This window comes from Somniosus microcephalus, chromosome 12 (assembly GCF_052327205.1).
Source record: "Somniosus microcephalus isolate GS21.2 chromosome 12, FLI_Smic_1.0, whole genome shotgun sequence".
NCBI classification, from domain to species: Eukaryota; Metazoa; Chordata; class Chondrichthyes; order Squaliformes; family Somniosidae; genus Somniosus; species Somniosus microcephalus.
Genome location: NC_140998.1, coordinates 221,795,403 through 221,815,786, shown reverse-complemented (window position 1 = coordinate 221,815,786; position 20,384 = coordinate 221,795,403). Strand labels below are relative to the sequence as shown.

At 57.0% G+C, this 20,384-nt stretch overlaps 1 protein-coding gene across 1 annotated transcript in view; it reads right to left on the bottom strand.

Annotated features, from left to right (window-relative positions):
• The window catches only part of LOC147110165 (neural cell adhesion molecule 1-like), a 73,763-nt gene that overhangs the window by 14,052 nt on the left and 39,327 nt on the right, over positions 1-20,384 (bottom strand). The window contains exons 7-10 of the mRNA XM_086004100.1: positions 9,626-9,722; positions 7,479-7,643; positions 4,226-4,345; positions 123-247 (exon numbers count right to left, since the gene is read on the bottom strand). Coding sequence (XP_085860226.1) covers positions 123-247; positions 4,226-4,345; positions 7,479-7,643; positions 9,626-9,722 — 507 coding nt within the window. The remainder of the gene's footprint in view (positions 1-122; positions 248-4,225; positions 4,346-7,478; positions 7,644-9,625; positions 9,723-20,384) is intronic.

Below are 20,384 nucleotides of genomic sequence, written 5' to 3'. Positions count from 1 at the left end.
GACTCCACGGCCCGATGAAAATCCAACCCAATTAGTTCGGTCGTCCTGATATTGAGGAGTTGATGTGAACGGTTCACACTTGTGTGTGTGTCTTTACGGGTGCGGGACGTCTCGGGGCTAACCTCTTTGTATTGGATGTTGTGTTGCAGGACTGGGCTGCCCCCCGTCTCCAAATCGTCGAAATATATCCGGAAAGAATTGCCTTCGCTTTCGTTCTTTACAAACACCTTGGGACTGTCTGGTTCCCCTGCAGAGGAAATGACAATATTACTGTTAAAAATCTCATCATTCATCAAGAAACTACTCGTGAAATAACACTGGACGGCCAGCTGGTGGCGCCGTCCAAGGAGTATAAATACTCGGGCGTCGGCCCCAGCTTGACAGGGACATTTTGTAAGACAAGGAACTAGTGAAGTACAACTAGACCTCCATGTCCTGAAACAAGTTGAGTAAAGCCTTGCTTTATACTCAAACAAAGTGCGTAGTGAGTTTTATTACGTCAATTATATTCTCCCTTCTTCATAGAGTCCCAGAATCATCGAATAGTAATAGAAAGAGACAAAGACTCGCATTTCTCTGGCGCCTTTCAGGAACACCCGACGTCCCAGAGCGCTTCACAGCCAATGAAGTGCTTTTGTCGAAGTGCGCTCACTGTTGTAATGTGGGAAACGCGGCAGACAATTTGCGCACAGCAAGCTCCCACAGACAGCAATGTGATAATGACCGGATCATCTGTTTTTAGTGATGTTGGTTGAGGGATAAATATTAGCCCCAGGACACCGGCGAGAATTCCCCTGCTCTTCTTCCGATAGTGGCCGTGGGATCTTTTACATCCACCTGAGAGGGCAGACGGGGCCTCGGTTTAACGTCTCATCCGAAAGACGGCCCCTCCGACAGTGCAGCGCTCCCTCAGTACTGCCCCTCCGACAGTGCGGCGCTCCCTCAGTACTGCCCCTCCGGCAGTGCGGCGCTCCCTCAGTATTGCCCCTCCGACAGTGCGGCGCTCCCTCAGTACTGCCCTTCCGACAGTGCGGCGCTCCCTCAGTACCGCCCCTCCGACAGTGCGGCGCTCCCTCAGTACTGCCCCTCCAACAGTGCGGCGCTCCCTCAGTGCGGCGCTCCCTCAGTACTGCCCCTCCGACAGTGCGGCACTCCCTCAGTTCTGCGCCGGCTCTTTGAGCGAGCTCTCCAATTAGTCCCACTCCCCCCTGCTCTTTCCCCACAGCCCTGTGAATTTTTCCCCTTCAAGTATTTCTCCAATTCCCCTTTTGAAAGTTACTATTGAATCTGCTTCCACCGCCCTTTCAGGCAGCGCGTTCCAGATCACAACAACTCGCTGCGTAAAAACAATTCTCCTCATCTCCCCCTCTGGTTCTTTTACCGATTATCTTCAATCTGTGTCCTCTGGTTACCGACCCTCCTGCCACTGGAAACAGTTTCTCCTTATTTACTCCATCGAAACCCCTCATGATTTTGAACGCCTCTATTAAATCTCCTCTTAGCCTGCTCTGCTCCCAGGAGAAGTTGGTCGCTCTTGGTTTCTGTCTTATTCCAGTTCCTCGTCCCCGCTTTGTGGGCGTGGGGCAGAAGATGAGGATGAATTGTGAATGGACGGTGGAATGATGGGGGAAGGGGGGGTCATTCTAACCTTACCCGCGCCCGACAGGGCGTCGATGGGATCGGGATTTGCTCACCCGTTTTTGCACCCAGCCCGATTTCCCTCTGCATTGAGGGCAGTGCAGGGTTAAAGTGGGGCTGTGTGTCAAAACAGGAGATCGATCCCATCCCATCAGACAACTACCCCCCCTCCAACCCCGCCGTGCGGGATCATGTTAAACTAACCCCCGATCACTCTGCGTCGAGCTCGATATAACTCGGGCTGCGTATAATGACCCCACTATTCCCAGCCAGAACGGAGATGATTGGTTCCTTCTCCCATCCGTCCCGCCTGGAGACCGCACAGCTGTCAGTGAGTGCGATGGATTTGAGGCGCAGAATTTGTGTGATGCAACTATCCCCCACTCATTGCATTTTGCTGGAGAAATAATCCTGCTTTTATCAGTAGGCTTTGCTGTAGTTTCGGCCAGGGGTTCTGTTTCCTATAGTTCATACTCTGTCTAAATAGATTCTGTAGACTGTTTGCTGCAGTGCAGTTTAAATAGATTCTGTAGACTGTTTGCTGCAGTGCAGTTTAAATAGATTCTGTAGACTGTTTGCTGTAGTGCAGTTTAAATAGATTCTGTAGACTGTTTGCTGCAGTGCAGTTTAAATAGATTCTGTAGACTGTTTGCTGCAGTGCAGTTTAAATAGACTCTGTAGACTGTTTGCTGCAGTGCAGTTTAAATAGATTCTGTAGACTGTTTGCTGCAGTGCAGTTTAAATAGATTCTCTAAAATGTTTGCTGCAGTGCAGTTTAAATAGATTCTGTAGACTGTTTGCTGCAGTGCAGTTTAAATAGATTCTCTAAACTGTTTGCCATAGTGCTCTGATTAAATAGACTCCATTTGCTGGGAGTCCTGCCATAAGTCCCACCCTGCCTCCAACTCATTGGCTGACACTGATGGGGCGTAGAAAGTATACAAAGATTGCAGTTAGAACACTTACACATGAATCATTCTGTCACATCACGGCTGGTTTCTGAATTTCCTTGTGATTTTACATGTCCCAGTAGACTGCTGTAGGACCAACTTAAAATGACCAGACCCCTTAGAATCAAGCAGCACAGAAGGAGGCCATTTGGCCCATCGTGCCTGTGCCGGCTCTTTGAACGAGGTCTCCAATTAGCCCCACTCCCCCGCTCTTTCCCCACAGCCCTGTGAATTTCTCCCCTTCAAGTATTTCTCCAATTCCCCTTTTGAAAGTCACTATTGAATCTGCTTCCACCGCCCTTTCAGGCAGCGTGTTTCAGATCACAACAACTCGCTGCGTAAAAACAATTCTCCTCATCTCCCCCTCTGGTTCTTTTACCGATTATCTTCAATCTGTGTCCTCTGGTTACCGACCCTCCTGTCACTGGAAACAGTTTCTCCTTATTTACTCCATCAAAACCCTTCATGATTTTGAACGCCTCCATTAAATCTCCCCTTAGCCTTCTCTGCTCTAAGGAGAACAACCCCAGCTTCTCCAGTCTCTCCACATCACTGAAGTCCCTCATCCCTGCGACCATTCTGGTCAATCTCCCCTTAACCTTCTCTGCTCTAAGGAGAACAACCCCAGCTTCTCCAGTCCCTCCACATCACTGAAGTCCCTCATCCCTGGGACCATTCTGGCCAATCTCCTTCGCGCCCTCTCCGAGGCCGTGACATCCTTCCTAAAGTGTGCCGGGGCCCAGAATCGGCCACGGATCCCGATCTTGCCGTGTACGGCGTGCTCGCTCGATATCTCATTGCTGCTGGGTGGGAGCTTGCTGTGCGCAAACTGGCGGCCGCATTTCCGACAGTACAGCAGCGACCGCCCTTCAGGAAAAAAAAAGAGGTCTTCATTGGGCTGTGAGTCGCGTCGGGATGTCCCGAGGCGGGGAAAGGCGCGGCAGCGATGCGCGAAGCTTTTTGCGCGACAGGTGAAAGGACATCGAGAAACCCGCCTTCAAGAACGCAACGAATAATTTACCTCCTGTGGGACGGGGCGGGAGACGTCGTCAGTCAAATGAAAAGCCGCATGATGATGGAATGGTTGGATGGTTTGTAAGATGGTGATGAGACATGCAGGAGAGAGTTTTAACAGAATAGTTAGATATCAATGCAATCACAACAGTTAACTCTGATCCGAGAACAACAGCACCTCAGAGAGACGCTCACCCATCCCGCGATAGAATTCTATCCTGCCGATATCCTCCAACATCGAACGACACAGCACAGAAAGGAGGCCATTCGGCCCATCGTGCCTGTGCCGGCTCTTTGAACGAGCTCTCCAATTAGTCCCACTCCCCCCTCGCTCTTTCCCCACAGCCCTGTGAATTTTTCCCTTTACAAGTATTTCTCCAATTCCCCTTTTGAAAGTTACTCTTGAATCTGCTTCCACCGCCCTTTCAGGCAGCGCGTTCCAGATCACAACAACTCGCTGCGGAAAAAAAATAGGGGTCAGGGGTTAGCTGTCACGGGACGCGCCCTTTCCCATTTTGGGTTTAACCCTTTTTTTGAGACATTGCCTGAGTCACTCAGCAGCCCCACCCACCCCCCGCCCGCCCCGCCCCCCGCGGCAGGTGCGGAGGGCAGAGATTACTCACGGATCGAGAGAGTCCAGGCGCTAACAGGGGCGGAGTAATTTCCAAGACCTTTCCCGTTGAAGGCGGCGGCGCGGAAGTGGTATAAGGTGTAGGGCTCCAGACCGCTGAGCTGCCAAGTACCTGGAGAAAGAGGCGAGAGGTGAGCGGGTGGCCCCCCAGAGTTATCGCCCGCACTTGATTCAAAAAAAAAATTATCGCCTCTGACTGCAAACTTGGCCTCTATCGCCCCTGGAGGTGATTAGAGCACTGAATCAGGCGCTACACACCTCTCTTAAGGCGCTAATGCCGAGGAGCGAGGCGCTACCTCAGAGCGCTGGCGAAGCTCATGTGATGTCAGTCAGCAATGGAACACAGACACACTGGCGCCGGCCAGTTCTTAAAGGGGAGGGTCGATCTTGCTCTCCATCCACATCCTGCTCATTGCAGCCTTGAATCTCGGCCTGGAGAGACCTGTACATCAAACCTGCTGGAAAGAACAATGGAGAGGCCCAGGGAAAGAGCTCAGAGTGCAGCCCCCACAGTCTCTTCTAAATCGATGCCAGGAAGGGCAAATCAAAATGAACCTGCAAAGTGCTGCTCAGAACCCAAAATTCTTTCACACAGCGTTGAATCTCTCCAGAAGTCTCTCTCTCTCCCTCTCTCAGAATGCGTGGTGCAAAAATGTCGCCAACAAAAAAAGGCAGGAAGCGGTCGCCTTTAAATAGCGCTCCCCCAGTCCCTTCCTGACTGGGAAACGCTCCCCTCAACCTGTCGTTGCTAGCGGCAGGCGGTAAGGCAGGGGGCGCCACTCAATATCTGGTCCGGGCTGTTGCACGCTCGACTGACATCGCGATCTGCCGGCGCAGGAGATCGTGGCTGTAGTGTTTAGCGCCGCTGCAAAATGTCTGGTCAATTTCACGAGCAGCGCAAACATCGCCGCGCCCGGGCGCTAGTTGCTTTGCGCCCCATTAGGGCGCTAACAGGAGGCGCAAACAAAGAATTTTTTCCCCCTAGGCTAACATTCCCCCTATTCAGTCGCTAAACCTGCCACACAGTCAGAGGCCAGTGTGGCCCATTCTGTGTGGGACAGCCAACTTCCTCTAACCAGGGAAATGGGCAAGATTAACAGTTACATAGGAGGAACAGCACAGAAACAGGACATTGGGCCCATCTGCTCCGTGACGGTGTTTGTGCTCCACACAAGTCCCCTCCCGCCCCTCTTCATCTCACCACATCAACATAATCTTCTATTGCTTGCTGACCTACATTGGCTCCCGGTTCGGCAATGCCTCGATTTTAAAATTCTTACCCCAGTTTTCAAATCCCTCCATGGCCTCCTCGCCCCCCTGTCTCTGTAACCTCCTCCAGCCCCCTACAACCCTCCCTATCTCTGTAACCTCCTCCAGCCCCTACAACACCCCATCTCTGTAACCTCCTCCAGCCACCTACACCCCTCCCTATCTCTGTAACCTCCTCCAGCCACCTACAACCCTCCCTATCTCTGTAACCACCTCCAGCCCCTACAACCCTCCCTATCTCAGTAACCACCTCCAGCCCCTACACCCCTCCCTATCTCTGTAACCTCCTCCAGCCCCCTACAACTCTCCCTATCTCTGTAACCTCCTCCAGCCCCTACAACACTCCCTATCTCTGTAACCTCCTCCAGCCCCGACAACCCTCCCTATGTCTGTAACCTCCTCCAGCCCCCTACAACTCTCCCTATCTCTGTAACCTCCTCCAGCCCCTACAACCCTCCCTATCTCTGTAACCTCCTCCAGCCCCCTACAACTCTCCCTATCTCTGTAAACTCCTCCAGCCCCTACAACCCTCCCTATCTCTGTAACCACCTCCAGCCCCTACAAAACTCCCTAACTCTGTAACCTCCTCCAGCCCCTACAACCCTCCCTATCTCTGTAACCTCCTCCAGCCCCCTACAACCATCCCTATCTCTGTAACCTCGTCCAGCCCCCTACAACCCTCCCTATCTCTGTAACCTCCTCCAGCCCGTACAACCCTCCCTATCTCTGTAACCTCCTCCAGCCCCTACACCCCTCCCTATCTCTGTAACCTCCTCTAGCCCCTACAACCCTCCCTATCTCTGTAACCACCTCCAGCCCCTACACCCCTCCCTATCTCTGTAACCTCCTCTAGCCCCTACAACCCTCCCTATCTCTGTAACCTCCTCCAGCCACCTACAACCCTCCCTATCTCTGTAACCTCCTCCAGCCCCCTACAGCCCTCCCTATCTCTGTAACCACCTCCAGCCCCTACACCCCTCCCTATCTCTGTAACCTCCTCTAGCCCCTACAACCCTCCCTATCTCTGTAACCTCCTCCAGCCACCTACAACCCTCCCTATCTCTGTAACCTCCTCCAGCCCCCTACAACCCACCCTATCTCTGTAACCTCCTCCAGCCCCCTACAACCCTCCCTACCTCTGTAACCTCCTCCAGCCACCTACAACCCTCCCTATCTCTGTAACCTCCTCCAGCCCCCTACAACCCTCCCTATCTCTGTAACCTCCTCCAGCCAACTTCAACCCTCCCTATCTCTGTAACCTCCTCCAGCCCCCTACAACCATCCCTATCTCTGTAACCTCGTCCAGCCCCCTACAACCCTCCCTGTCTCTGTAACCTCCTCCAGCCCCTACAAAACTCCCTAACTCTGTAACCTCCTTCAGCACCCTACAACCCTCCCTATCTCTGTAACCTCCTCCAGCCCCTACAACCCTCCCTATCACTGTAACCTCCTCCAGCCCCTACAACACTCCCTATCTCTGTAACCTCCTCCAGCCCCTTACAACCCTCCCTATCTCTGTAACCTCCTCCAGCCACTCCAACCCCTCTTCATCTCACCCCATCAACACCAGCCTCCTCCCACCTCTCTTCATCTCACCCCATCAACACCAGCCTCCTCCCAACTCTCTTCATCTCACCCCATCAACACCAGCCTCCTTCCCCTTCTCCCAATCTATTGCCGTTCAGATAATAATCTGCCTTCCTGTTTTTGCCACCAAAGTGGATAACCTCGCATTTATCCACATTATACTGCATCTGCCCAATCACCCAACCTGTCCAAATCATACTGGAGTTTCTCGGCATCCTCCTCACAGCACACACGCCCACCCAGCTACACCCAATCTCTCCTCATAGGACAACCATCTCATCCCAGGAATCAATCTAGTGAACCTTCGTTGCACCTAAGGCAAGTATATCCTTCCTAAGGTACGGAGACCAGAACTGTGCCCAGAAGATGGGCATGTTGATTCTTGTTACCCAATTCTGTTGCCTCGCTCGTCCATTCGGTTGCTTTAGTGTCCCTCCACTCCAGCTGATAGCCCAGGACGGGGATTCCTCCATCGTTTGTAGGCTTGCCCACCAGTACTCTGACAGTGGTGGAGTGCGGTTCTGCTGTCAAGTTCCATGGAGCTGTCGGAGTCTCTGCAAAGACAGAGGAGTGGATTGAAGGTGTCCCTTTAGCGAGCAGCTCTCACCATCATGGAGCCAACCCCAAGCAGGGCAGTGACATCTCCTGATAATACTCCAGCTGTCAGCAGTGGCTCACAGGGTAGAGCCCTCTCTCTCTCTCTCGCCTCAGAGTCAGCGGGTTGTGGGTTCGAGCCAAAACACCAGAGACTGAACCACAAAATACTGAGGCAGCCACACTGTCGGAGGGGCAGTACTGAGGGAGTGCCTTACTGTCGGAGGGGCAGTACTGAGGGAGCGCCGCACTGTCGGAGGGGCAGTACTGAGGGAGCGCCGCACTGTCGGAGGGGCTGCACTGAGGGAGCGCCGCACTGTCGGAGGGGCAGTACTGAGGGAGCGCCGCACTGTCGGAGGGGCAGTACTGCGGGAGCGCCGCACTGTCGGAGGGGCAGTACTGAGGGAGCGCCGCACTGTCGGAGGGGCAGTACTGAGGGAGAGCCGCACTGTCGGAGGGGCAGTACTGAGGGAGCGCCACGCTGTCGGAGGGGCAGTACTGAGGGAGCGCCGCACTGTCGGAGGGGCAGTACTGAGGGAGCGCCGCACTGTCGGAGGGGCAGTACTGAGGGAGCGCCGCACTGTCGGAGGGGCAGTACTGAGGGAGCGCCGCACTGTCGGAGGGGCAGTACTGAGGGAGCGCCGCACTGTCGGAGGGGCAGTACTGAGGGAGCGCCGCACTGTCGGAGGGGCAGTACTGAGGGAGCGCCGCACTGTCAGAGGGACAATACTGAGGGAGCGCCGCACTGTCGGAGGGGCAGTACTGAGGGAGCGCCGCACTGTCGGAGAGGCAGTACTGAGGGAGCGCCGCACTGTCGGAGAGGCAGTACTGAGGGAGCGCCGCACTGTCGGAGGGGCAGTACTGAGGGAGCGCCGCACTGTTGGAGGGGCAGTACTGAGGGAGCGCCGCACTGTCGGAGGGGCAGTACAGAGGGAGCGCCGCACAATCGGAGGGGCAATACTGAGGGAGCGCCTTACTGTCGGAGGGGCAGTACTGAGGGAGCGCTGCACTGTCGGAGGGGCAGTACTGAGGGAGCGCCGCACTGTCGGAGGGGCTGCACTGAGGGAGCGCCGCACTGTCGGAGGGGCAATATTGAGGGAGCGCTGCACTGTCGGAGGTGCAGTACTGAGGGAGCGCCGCACTGTCGGAGGGGCAGTACAGAGGGAGCGCCGCACAATCGGAGGGGCAATACTGAGGGAGCGCCTTACTGTCGGAGGGGCAGTACTGAGGGAGCGCTGCACTGTCGGAGGGGCAGTACTGAGGGAGCGCCGCACTGTCGGAGGGGCTGCACTGAGGGAGCGCCGTACTGTCAGAGGGGCAATATTGAGGGAGCGCTGCACTGTCGGAGGTGCAGTACTGAGGGAGCGCCGCACTGTCGGAGGGGCAGTACTGAGGGAGCGCCGCACTGTCGGAGGGGCAGTACTGAGGGAGCGCCGCACTGTCGGAGGGGCAGTACTGAGGGAGCGCCGCACTGTCGGAGGGGCTGCACTGAGGGAGCGCCGTACTGTCAGAGGGGCAATATTGAGGGAGCGCTGCACTGTCGGAGGTGCAGTACTGAGGGAGCGCCGCACTGTCAGAGAGGCTGTCTTTTGGATGAGACGTTAAACCGACGCCCCCTCTGCTCTCTCAGCAGGGTGTAAAAGATCCTACAGCCACTATCGGAAGAAGAGCAGGGGTGAGTTCTCCCCAGTGTCCTGGGGCCAATATTTATCCCTCAACCAACATCACTAAAAACCGATGATCTGGCCATTATCAGAGTGCTGTTTGTGGGAGCTTGCTGTGTGCAAATTGGCTGCCGCGTTTCCTACATTACAACAGTGACCACACTTCAAAAAAAGTCCTTCATTGGCGGTGAAGCGCTTTGGGACGTCCTGAGGTGGTGAAAGGCGTTGGAGAAACGCGAGTCTGTCTGTCACAGTACTCCAAGTGAATTGTGACCTACCTGCCTCTTTAACCGAAATGGTCCTGGTCACTGCCCCCAGCTCGTTTCTCGCGGTGCACTTATACACAGCAAAGTCCGCCTCGCTGTTCACCGTCACCTGCCAGAGCGAAAGGGGGCACGGGTCAGTCTCGTAGCTGGAGCTGAGGCCGGCCACAGAATAAGAGCGAGGCCGAGAGGTGGAATTCGCGGATGTTTACAACTGAGTGCCGTGTGTATGGAAATATTAAATCCGATGTACAGCCCAGAAACAGGCCATTCAGCCCCACAGATCCGTGCTGGGGTCGGTGCTCAACACCAGTCTCCTCACACCCCTCTTCATCTCACCCCATCAACACCAGCCTCCTCCCACCCCTCTTCATCTCACCCCATCAACACCAGCCTCCTCCCACCCCTCTTCATCTCACCCCATCAACACCAGCCACCTCCCACCCCTCTTCATCTCACCCCATCAACACCAGCCTCCTCCCACCCCTCTTCATCTCACCCCATCAACACCAGCCTCCTCCCACCCCTCTTCATCTCACCCCATCAACACCAGCCTCCTCCCACCCCTCTTCATCTCACCCCATCAACACCAGCCTCCTCCCACCCCTCTTCATCTCACCCCGTCAACACCAGCCTCCTCCCACCACTCTTCATCTCACCCCATCAATACCAGTCTCCTCCCACCCCTCTTCATCTCACCCCATCAACACCAGCCACCTCCCACCCCTCTCCATCTCACCCCGTCAACACCAGTCTCCTCCCACCCCTCTTCATCTCACCCCGTCAACACTAGCCTCCTCCCACCCCTCTTCATCTCACCCCATCAACACCAGCCTCCTCCCACCCCTCTACATCTCACCCCATCAACACCAGCGTTCTCCCACCCCTCTTCATCTCACCACATCAACACCAGCCTCCTCCCACCCCTCTTCATCTCATCCCATCAACACCAGTCTCCTCCCACCCCTCTTCATCTCACCCCAACACCAGCCTCCTCCCACCCCTCTTCATCTCATCACATCAACACCAGCCTCCTCACACACCTCTTCATCTCACCCCATCAACACCAGTCTCCTCCCACCCCTCTTCATCTCACCCCAACACCAGCCTCATCCCACCCCTCTTCATCTCACCCCGTCAACACCAGCCTCCTCCCACCCCTCTTCATCTCACCCCATCAACAACAGCCTCCTCCCACCCCTCTTCATCTCACCCCATCAAAACTAGCCTCCTCCCTCCCCTCTTCATCTCACCCCATCAACACCAGCCTCCTCACTCCCCTCTTCATCTCACCCCATCAACACCAGCCTCCTCCCACCCCTCTTCATTTCACCCCATCAACACCAGCCTCCTCCCACCCCTCTTCATCTCACCCCATCAATACCAGCCTCCTCCCACCCCTCTTCATCTCACCCCGTCAACACCAGCCTCCTCCCACCACTCTTCATCTCACCCCATCCACACCAGCCTCCTCCCACCCCTCTTCATCTCACTCCATCAACACCAGCCTCCTCCCACCCCTCTTCATCACACCCCATCAACAACAGCCTCCTCCCACCCCTCTTCATCTCACCCCATCAACACCAGCCTCCTCCCACCCCTCTTCATCTCAACCCGTCAACACCAGCCTCCTCCCACCCCTCTTCATCTCATCCCATCAACACCAGCCTCCTCCCACCCCTCTTCATCTCACCACATCAACACCAGCCTCCTCCCACCCCTCTTCATCTCACCTCATCAACACCAGCCTCCTCCCACCCCTCTTCATCTCACCCCGTCAACACCAGCCTCCTCCCACCCCACTTCATCTCACCCTGTCAACACCAGCCTCCTCCCACCCCTCTTCATCTCACCCCATCAACACCAGCCTCCTCCCACCCCTCTTCATCTCACCCCATCACCACCAGCCTCCTCCCACCCCACTTCATCTCACCCCATAAACACCAACCTCCTCCCTCCCCTCTTCATCTCACCCATCAACACCAGCCTCCTCCCACCCCTCTTCATCTCACCCCATCAACACCAGCCTCCTCCCTCCCCTCTTCATCTCACCCCATCAACACCAGCCTCCTCGCACCTCTCTTCATCTCACCACATCAACACCAGCCTCCTCCCACCCCTCTTCATCTCACCCCATCAACACCAGCCTCCTCCCACCCCTCTTCATCTCACCCCATCAACACCAGCCTCCTCCCACCCCTCTTCATCTCACCCTATCAACACCAGCCTCCTCCCACCCCTCTTCATCTCACCCCATCAACACCAGACTCCTCCCACCCCTCTTCATCTCACCCTGTCAACACCAGCCTCCTCCCACCCCTCTTCATCTCACCCCGTCAACACCAGTCTCCTCCCACCCCTCTTCATCTCACCCCATCAACACCAGCCTCCTCCCACCCCTCTTCATCTCACCCTGTCGACACCAGCCTCCTCCCACCCCTCTTCATCTCACCCCATCAACACCAGCCTCCTCCCACCCCTCTTCATCTCACCCCATCAACACCAGCCTCCTCCCACCCCTCTTCATCTCACCCCATCAACACCAGCCTCCTCCCACCCCTCTTCATCTCACCCCATCAACACCAGCCTCCTCTCACCCCTCTTCATCTCACCCCGTCAACACCAGCCTCCTCCCACCCCTCTTCATCTCACCCCGTCAACACCAGCCTCCTCCCAACCCTCTTCATCTCACCCCATCAACACCAGCCTCCTCCCACCCCTCTTCATCTCACCCCATCAACACCAGCCTCCTCCCACCCGTCTTCATCTCACCTCATCAACACCAGCCTCCTCCCACCCCTCTTCATCTCACCCCATCAACACCAGCCTCCTCCAGCCCCTCTTCATCTCACCCCATCAACACCAGCCTCCTCCCACCCCTCTTCATCACACCCCATCAACACCAGCCTCCTCCCACCCTCTTCATCTCACCCCATCAGCACCAGCCTCCTCCCACCCCTCTTCATCTCACCCCATCAACACCAGCCTCCTCCCGCCCCTCTTCATCTCACCCCGTCAACACCAGCCTCCTCCCACCCCTCTTCATCTCACCCCATTTACACCAGCCTCCTCCCACCCCTCTTCATCTCAGCCCATCAACACCAGCCTCCTCCCACCCCTCTTCATCTCACCCCATCAACACCAGCCTCCTCCCACCCCTCTTCATCTCACCCCATCAACACCAGCCTCCTCCCACCCCTTTTCATCTCACCCCATCAACAGCAGCCTCCTCCCACCCCTCTTCATCTCACCCCATCAACACCAGCCTCCTCCCACCCATCTTCAGCTCACCCCCATCAACACCAGCCTCATCCCACCCCTCTTCATCTCACCCCATCAACACTAGCCTCCTCCCTCCCCTCTTCATCTCACCCCATCAACACCAGCCTCCTCACTCCCCTCTTCATCTCACCCCATCAACACCAGCCTCCTCCCACCCCACTTCATTTCACCCCATCAACACCAGCCTCCTCCCACCCCTCTTCATCTCACTCCATCAACACCAGCCTCCTCCCACCCCTCTTCATCACACCCCATCAACAACAGCCTCCTCCCACCCCTCTTCATCTCACCCCATCAACACTAGCCTCCTCCCTCCCCTCTTCATCTCACCCCATCAACACCAGCCTCCTCACTCCCCTCTTCATCTCACCCCATCAACACCAGCCTCCTCCCACCCCTCTTCATCTCACCCCATCAACACCAGCCTCCTCCCACCCCTCTTCATATCAACCCGTCAACACCAGCCTCCTCCCACCCCTCTTCATCTCATCCCATCAACACCAGCCTCCTCCCACCCCTCTTCATCTCACCCCATCAACACCAGCCTCCTCCCACCCCTCTTCATCTCACCTCATCAACACCAGCCTCCTCCCACCACTCTTCATCTCACCCCGTCAACACCAGCCTCCTCCCACCCCACTTCATCTCACCCTGTCAACACCAGCCTCCTCCCACCCCTCTTCATCTCACCCCATCAACACCAGCCTCCTCCCACCCCTCTTCATCTCACCCCATCACCACCAGCCTCCTCCCACCCCACTTCATCTCACCCCATAAACACCAACCTCCTCCCTCCCCTCTTCATCTCACCCCATCAACACCAGCCTCCTCCCACCCCTCTTCATCTCACCCCATCAACACCAGCCTCCTGCCACCCCTCTTCATCTCACCCCATCAACACCAGCCTCCTCCCACCTCTCTTCATCTCACCACATCAACACCAGCCTCCTCCCACCCCTCTTCATCTCACCCCATCAACACCAGCCTCCTCCCACCCCTCTTCATCTCACTCCATCAACACCAGCCTCCTCCCACCCCTCTTCATCTCACCCCATCAACACCAGCCTCCTCCCACCCCTCTTCATCTCACCCCATCAACACCAGCCTCCTCTCACCCCTCTTCATCTCACCCCGTCAACACCAGCCTCCTCCCACCCCTCTTCATCTCACCCCGTCAACACCAGCCTCCTCCCAACCCTCTTCATCTCACCCCATCAACACCAGCCTCCTCCCACCCCTCTTCATCTCACCCCATCAACACCAGCCTCCTCCCACCCCTCTTCATCTCACCTCATCAACACCAGCCTCCTCCCACCCCTCTTCATCTCACCCCATCAACACCAGCCTCCTCCAGCCCCTCTTCATCTCACCCCATCAACACCAGCCTCCTCCCACCCCTCTTCATCACACCCCATCAACACCAGCCTCCTCCCACCCTCTTCATCTCACCCCATCAGCACCAGCCTCCTCCCACCCCTCTTCATCTCACCCCATCAACACCAGCCTCCTCCCGCCCCTCTTCATCTCACCCCGTCAACACCAGCCTCCTCCCACCCCTCTTCATCTCACCCCATTTACACCAGCCTCCTCCCACCCCTCTTCATCTCAGCCCATCAACACCAGCCTCCTCCCACCCCTCTTCATCTCACCCCATCAACACCAGCCTCCTCCCACCCCTCTTCATCTCACCCCATCAACACCAGCCTCCTCCCACCCCTTTTCATCTCACCCCATCAACAGCAGCCTCCTCCCACCCCTCTTCATCTCACCCCATCAACACCAGCCTCCTCCCACCCATCTTCAGCTCACCCCCATCAACACCAGCCTCCTCCCACCCCTCTTCATCTCACCCCATCAACACTAGCCTCCTCCCTCCCCTCTTCATCTCACCCCATCAACACCAGCCTCCTCACTCCCCTCTTCATCTCACCCCATCAACACCAGCCTCCTCCCACCCCACTTCATTTCACCCCATCAACACCAGCCTCCTCCCACCCCTCTTCATCTCACTCCATCAACACCAGCCTCCTCCCACCCCTCTTCATCACACCCCATCAACAACAGCCTCCTCCCACCCCTCTTCATCTCACCCCATCAACACTAGCCTCCTCCCTCCCCTCTTCATCTCACCCCATCAACACCAGCCTCCTCACTCCCCTCTTCATCTCACCCCATCAACACTAGCCTCCTCCCACCCCTCTTCATCTCACCCCATCAACACCAGCCTCCTCCCACCCCTCTTCATATCAACCCGTCAACACCAGCCTCCTCCCACCCCTCTTCATCTCATCCCATCAACACCAGCCTCCTCCCACCCCTCTTCATCTCACCCCATCAACACCAGCCTCCTCCCACCCCTCTTCATCTCACCTCATCAACACCAGCCTCCTCCCACCACTCTTCATCTCACCCCGTCAACACCAGCCTCCTCCCACCCCACTTCATCTCACCCTGTCAACACCAGCCTCCTCCCACCCCTCTTCATCTCACCCCATTAACACCAGCCTCCTCCCACCCCTCTTCATCTCACCCCATCACCACCAGCCTCCTCCCACCCCACTTCATCTCACCCCATAAACACCAACCTCCTCCCTCCCCTCTTCATCTCACCCCATCAACACCAGCCTCCTCCCACCCCTCTTCATCTCACCCCTTCAACACCAGCCTCCTGCCACCCCTCTTCATCTCACCCCATCAACACCAGCCTCCTCGCACCTCTCTTCATCTCACCACATCAACACCAGCCTCCTCCCACCCCTCTTCATCTCACCCCATCAACACCAGCCTCCTCCCACCCCCCTTCATCTCATTCCATCAACACCAGCCTCCTCCCACCCCTCTTCATCTCACCGCATCAACACCAGCCTCCTCCTATGCTCTTCATCTCACCCCGACAACACCAGTCTCCTCCCACCCCTCTTCATCTCACCCCATCAACACCAGCCTCCTCCCACCCCTCTTCATCTCACCCCGTCAACACCAGCCTCCTCCCACCCCTCTTCATCTCACCCCATCAACACCAGCCTCCTCCCACCCCTCTTCATCTCACCCCATCAACACCAGCCTCCTCCCACCCCTTTTCATCTCACCCCATCAACACCAGCCTCCTCCCACCCCTCTGCATCTCACTCCATCAACACCAGCCTCCTCCCACCCCTCTTCATCTCACTCTATCAACACCAGCCTCCTCCCACCCCTCTTCATCTCACTCCATCAACACCAGCCTCCTCCCACCCCTCTTCATCTCACCCCATCAACACCAGCCTCCTCCCACCCCTGTTCATCTCACCCCATCAACACCAGCCTCCTCCCACCCCTCTTCATCTCACCCCATCAACACCAGCCTCCTCCCACCCCTCTTCATCTCACCCCATCAACACCAGCCTCCTCCCACCCCTCTTCATCTCACCCTATCAACACCAGCCTCCTCCCACCCCTCTTCATCTCACCCCATCAACACCAGACTCCTCCCACCCCTCTTCATCTCACCCTGTCAACACCAGCCTCCTCCCACCCCTCTTCATCTCACCCCATCAACACCAGTCTCCTCCCACCCCTCTTCATCTCACCCCATCAACACCAGCCTCCTCCCACCCCTCTTCATCTCACCCTGTCGACACCAGCCTCCTCCCACCCCTCTTCATCTCACCCCATCAACACCAGCCTCCTCCCACCCCTCTTCATCTCACCCCATCAACACCAGCCTCCTCCCACCCCTCTTCATCTCACCCCATCAACACCAGCCTCCTCCCACCCCTCTTCATCTCACCCCATCAACACCAGCCTCCTCTCACCCCTCTTCATCTCACCCCGTCAACACCAGCCTCCTCCCACCCCTCTTCATCTCACCCCGTCAACACCAGCCTCCTCCCAACCCTCTTCATCTCACCCCATCAACACCAGCCTCCTCCCACCCCTCTTCATCTCACCCCATCAACACCAGCCTCCTCCCACCCCTCTTCATCTCACCTCATCAACACCAGCCTCCTCCCACCCCTCTTCATCTCACCCCATCAACACCAGCCTCCTCCAGCCCCTCTTCATCTCACCCCATCAACACCAGCCTCCTCCCACCCCTCTTCATCACACCCCATCAACACCAGCCTCCTCCCACCCTCTTCATCTCACCCCATCAGCACCAGCCTCCTCCCACCCCTCTTCATCTCACCCCATCAACACCAGCCTCCTCCCGCCCCTCTTTATCTCACCCCGTCAACACCAGCCTCCTCCCACCCCTCTTCATCTCACCCCATTTACACCAGCCTCCTCCCACCCCTCTTCATCTCAGCCCATCAACACCAGCCTCCTCCCACCCCTCTTCATCTCACCCCATCAACACCAGCCTCCTCCCACCCCTCTTCATCTCACCCCATCAACACCAGCCTCCTCCCACCCCTTTTCATCTCACCCCATCAACAGCAGCCTCCTCCCACCCCTCTTCATCTCACCCCATCAACACCAGCCTCCTCCCACCCATCTTCAGCTCACCCCCATCAACACCAGCCTCATCCCACCCCTCTTCATCTCACCCCATCAACACTAGCCTCCTCCCTCCCCTCTTCATCTCACCCCATCAACACCAGCCTCCTCACTCCCCTCTTCATCTCACCCCATCAACACCAGCCTCCTCCCACCCCACTTCATTTCACCCCATCAACACCAGCCTCCTCCCACCCCTCTTCATCTCACTCCATCAACACCAGCCTCCTCCCACCCCTCTTCATCACACCCCATCAACAACAGCCTCCTCCCACCCCTCTTCATCTCACCCCATCAACACTAGCCTCCTCCCTCCCCTCTTCATCTCACCCCATCAACACCAGCCTCCTCACTCCCCTCTTCATCTCACCCCATCAACACCAGCCTCCTCCCACCCCTCTTCATCTCACCCCATCAACACCAGCCTCCTCCCACCCCTCTTCATATCAACCCGTCAACACCAGCCTCCTCCCACCCCTCTTCATCTCATCCCATCAACACCAGCCTCCTCCCACCCCTCTTCATCTCACCCCATCAACACCAGCCTCCTCCCACCCCTCTTCATCTCACCTCATCAACACCAGCCTCCTCCCACCACTCTTCATCTCACCCCGTCAACACCAGCCTCCTCCCACCCCACTTCATCTCACCCTGTCAACACCAGCCTCCTCCCACCCCTCTTCATCTCACCCCATCAACACCAGCCTCCTCCCACCCCTCTTCATCTCACCCCATCACCACCAGCCTCCTCCCACCCCACTTCATCTCACCCCATAAACACCAACCTCCTCCCTCCCCTCTTCATCTCACCCCATCAACACCAGCCTCCTCCCACCCCTCTTCATCTCACCCCATCAACACCAGCCTCCTGCCACCCCTCTTCATCTCACCCCATCAACACCAGCCTCCTCCCACCTCTCTTCATCTCACCACATCAACACCAGCCTCCTCCCACCCCTCTTCATCTCACCCCATCAACACCAGCCTCCTCCCACCCCTCTTCATCTCACTCCATCAACACCAGCCTCCTCCCACCCCTCTTCATCTCACCCCATCAACACCAGCCTCCTCCCACCCCTCTTCATCTCACCCCATCAACACCAGCCTCCTCTCACCCCTCTTCATCTCACCCCGTCAACACCAGCCTCCTCCCACCCCTCTTCATCTCACCCCGTCAACACCAGCCTCCTCCCAACCCTCTTCATCTCACCCCATCAACACCAGCCTCCTCCCACCACTCTTCATCTCACCCCATCAACACCAGCCTCCTCCCACCCCTCTTCATCTCACCTCATCAACACCAGCCTCCTCCCACCCCTCTTCATCTCACCCCATCAACACCAGCCTCCTCCAGCCCCTCTTCATCTCACCCCATCAACACCAGCCTCCTCCCACCCCTCTTCATCACACCCCATCAACACCAGCCTCCTCCCACCCTCTTCATCTCACCCCATCAGCACCAGCCTCCTCCCACCCCTCTTCATCTCACCCCATCAACACCAGCCTCCTCCCGCCCCTCTTCATCTCACCCCGTCAACACCAGCCTCCTCCCACCCCTCTTCATCTCACCCCATTTACACCAGCCTCCTCCCACCCCTCTTCATCTCAGCCCATCAACACCAGCCTCCTCCCACCCCTCTTCATCTCACCCCATCAACACCAGCCTCCTCCCACCCCTCTTCATCTCACCCCATCAACACCAGCCTCCTCCCACCCCTTTTCATCTCACCCCATCAACAGCAGCCTCCTCCCACCCCTCTTCATCTCACCCCATCAACACCAGCCTCCTCCCACCCATCTTCAGCTCACCCCCATCAACACCAGCCTCCTCCCACCCCTCTTCATCTCACCCCATCAACACTAGCCTCCTCCCTCCCCTCTTCATCTCACCCCATCAACACCAGCCTCCTCACTCCCCTCTTCATCTCACCCCATCAACACCAGCCTCCTCCCACCCCACTTCATTTCACCCCATCAACACCAGCCTCCTCCCACCCCTCTTCATCTCACTCCATCAACACCAGCCTCCTCCCACCCCTCTTCATCACACCCCATCAACAACAGCCTCCTCCCACCCCTCTTCATCTCACCCCATCAACACTAGCCTCCTCCCTCCCCTCTTCATCTCACCCCATCAACACCAGCCTCCTCACTCCCCTCTTCATCTCACCCCATCAACACCAGCCTCCTCCCACCCCTCTTCATCTCACCCCATCAACACCAGCCTCCTCCCACCCCTCTTCATATCAACCCGTCAACACCAGCCTCCTCCCACCCCTCTTCATCTCATCCCATCAACACCAGCCTCCTCCCACCCCTCTTCATCTCACCCCATCAACACCAGCCTCCTCCCACCCCTCTTCATCTCACCTCATCAACACCAGCCTCCTCCCACCACTCTTCATCTCACCCCGTCAACACCAGCCTCCTCCCACCCCACTTCATCTCACCCTGTCAACACCAGCCTCCTCCCACCCCTCTTCATCTCACCCCATCAACACCAGCCTCCTCCCACCCCTCTTCATCTCACCCCATCACCACCAGCCTCCTCCCACCCCACTTCATCTCACCCCATAAACACCAACCTCCTCCCTCCCCTCTTCATCTCACCCCATCAACACCAGCCTCCTCCCACCCCTCTTCATCTCACCCCATCAACACCAGCCTCCTGCCACCCCTCTTCATCTCACCCCATCAACACCAGCCTCCTCCCACCTCTCTTCATCTCACCACATCAACACCAGCCTCCTCCCACCCCTCTTCATCTCACCCCATCAACACCAGCCTCCTCCCACCCCTCTTCATCTCACTCCATCAACACCAGCCTCCTCCCACCCCTCTTCATCTCACCCCATCAACACCAGCCTCCTCCCACCCCTCTTCATCTCACCCCATCAACACCAGCCTCCTCCCACCTCTCTTCATCACACCCCATCAACACCAGCCTCCTCCTACGCTCTTCATCTCACCCCGACAACACCAGTCTCCTCCCACCCCTCTTCATCTCACCCCA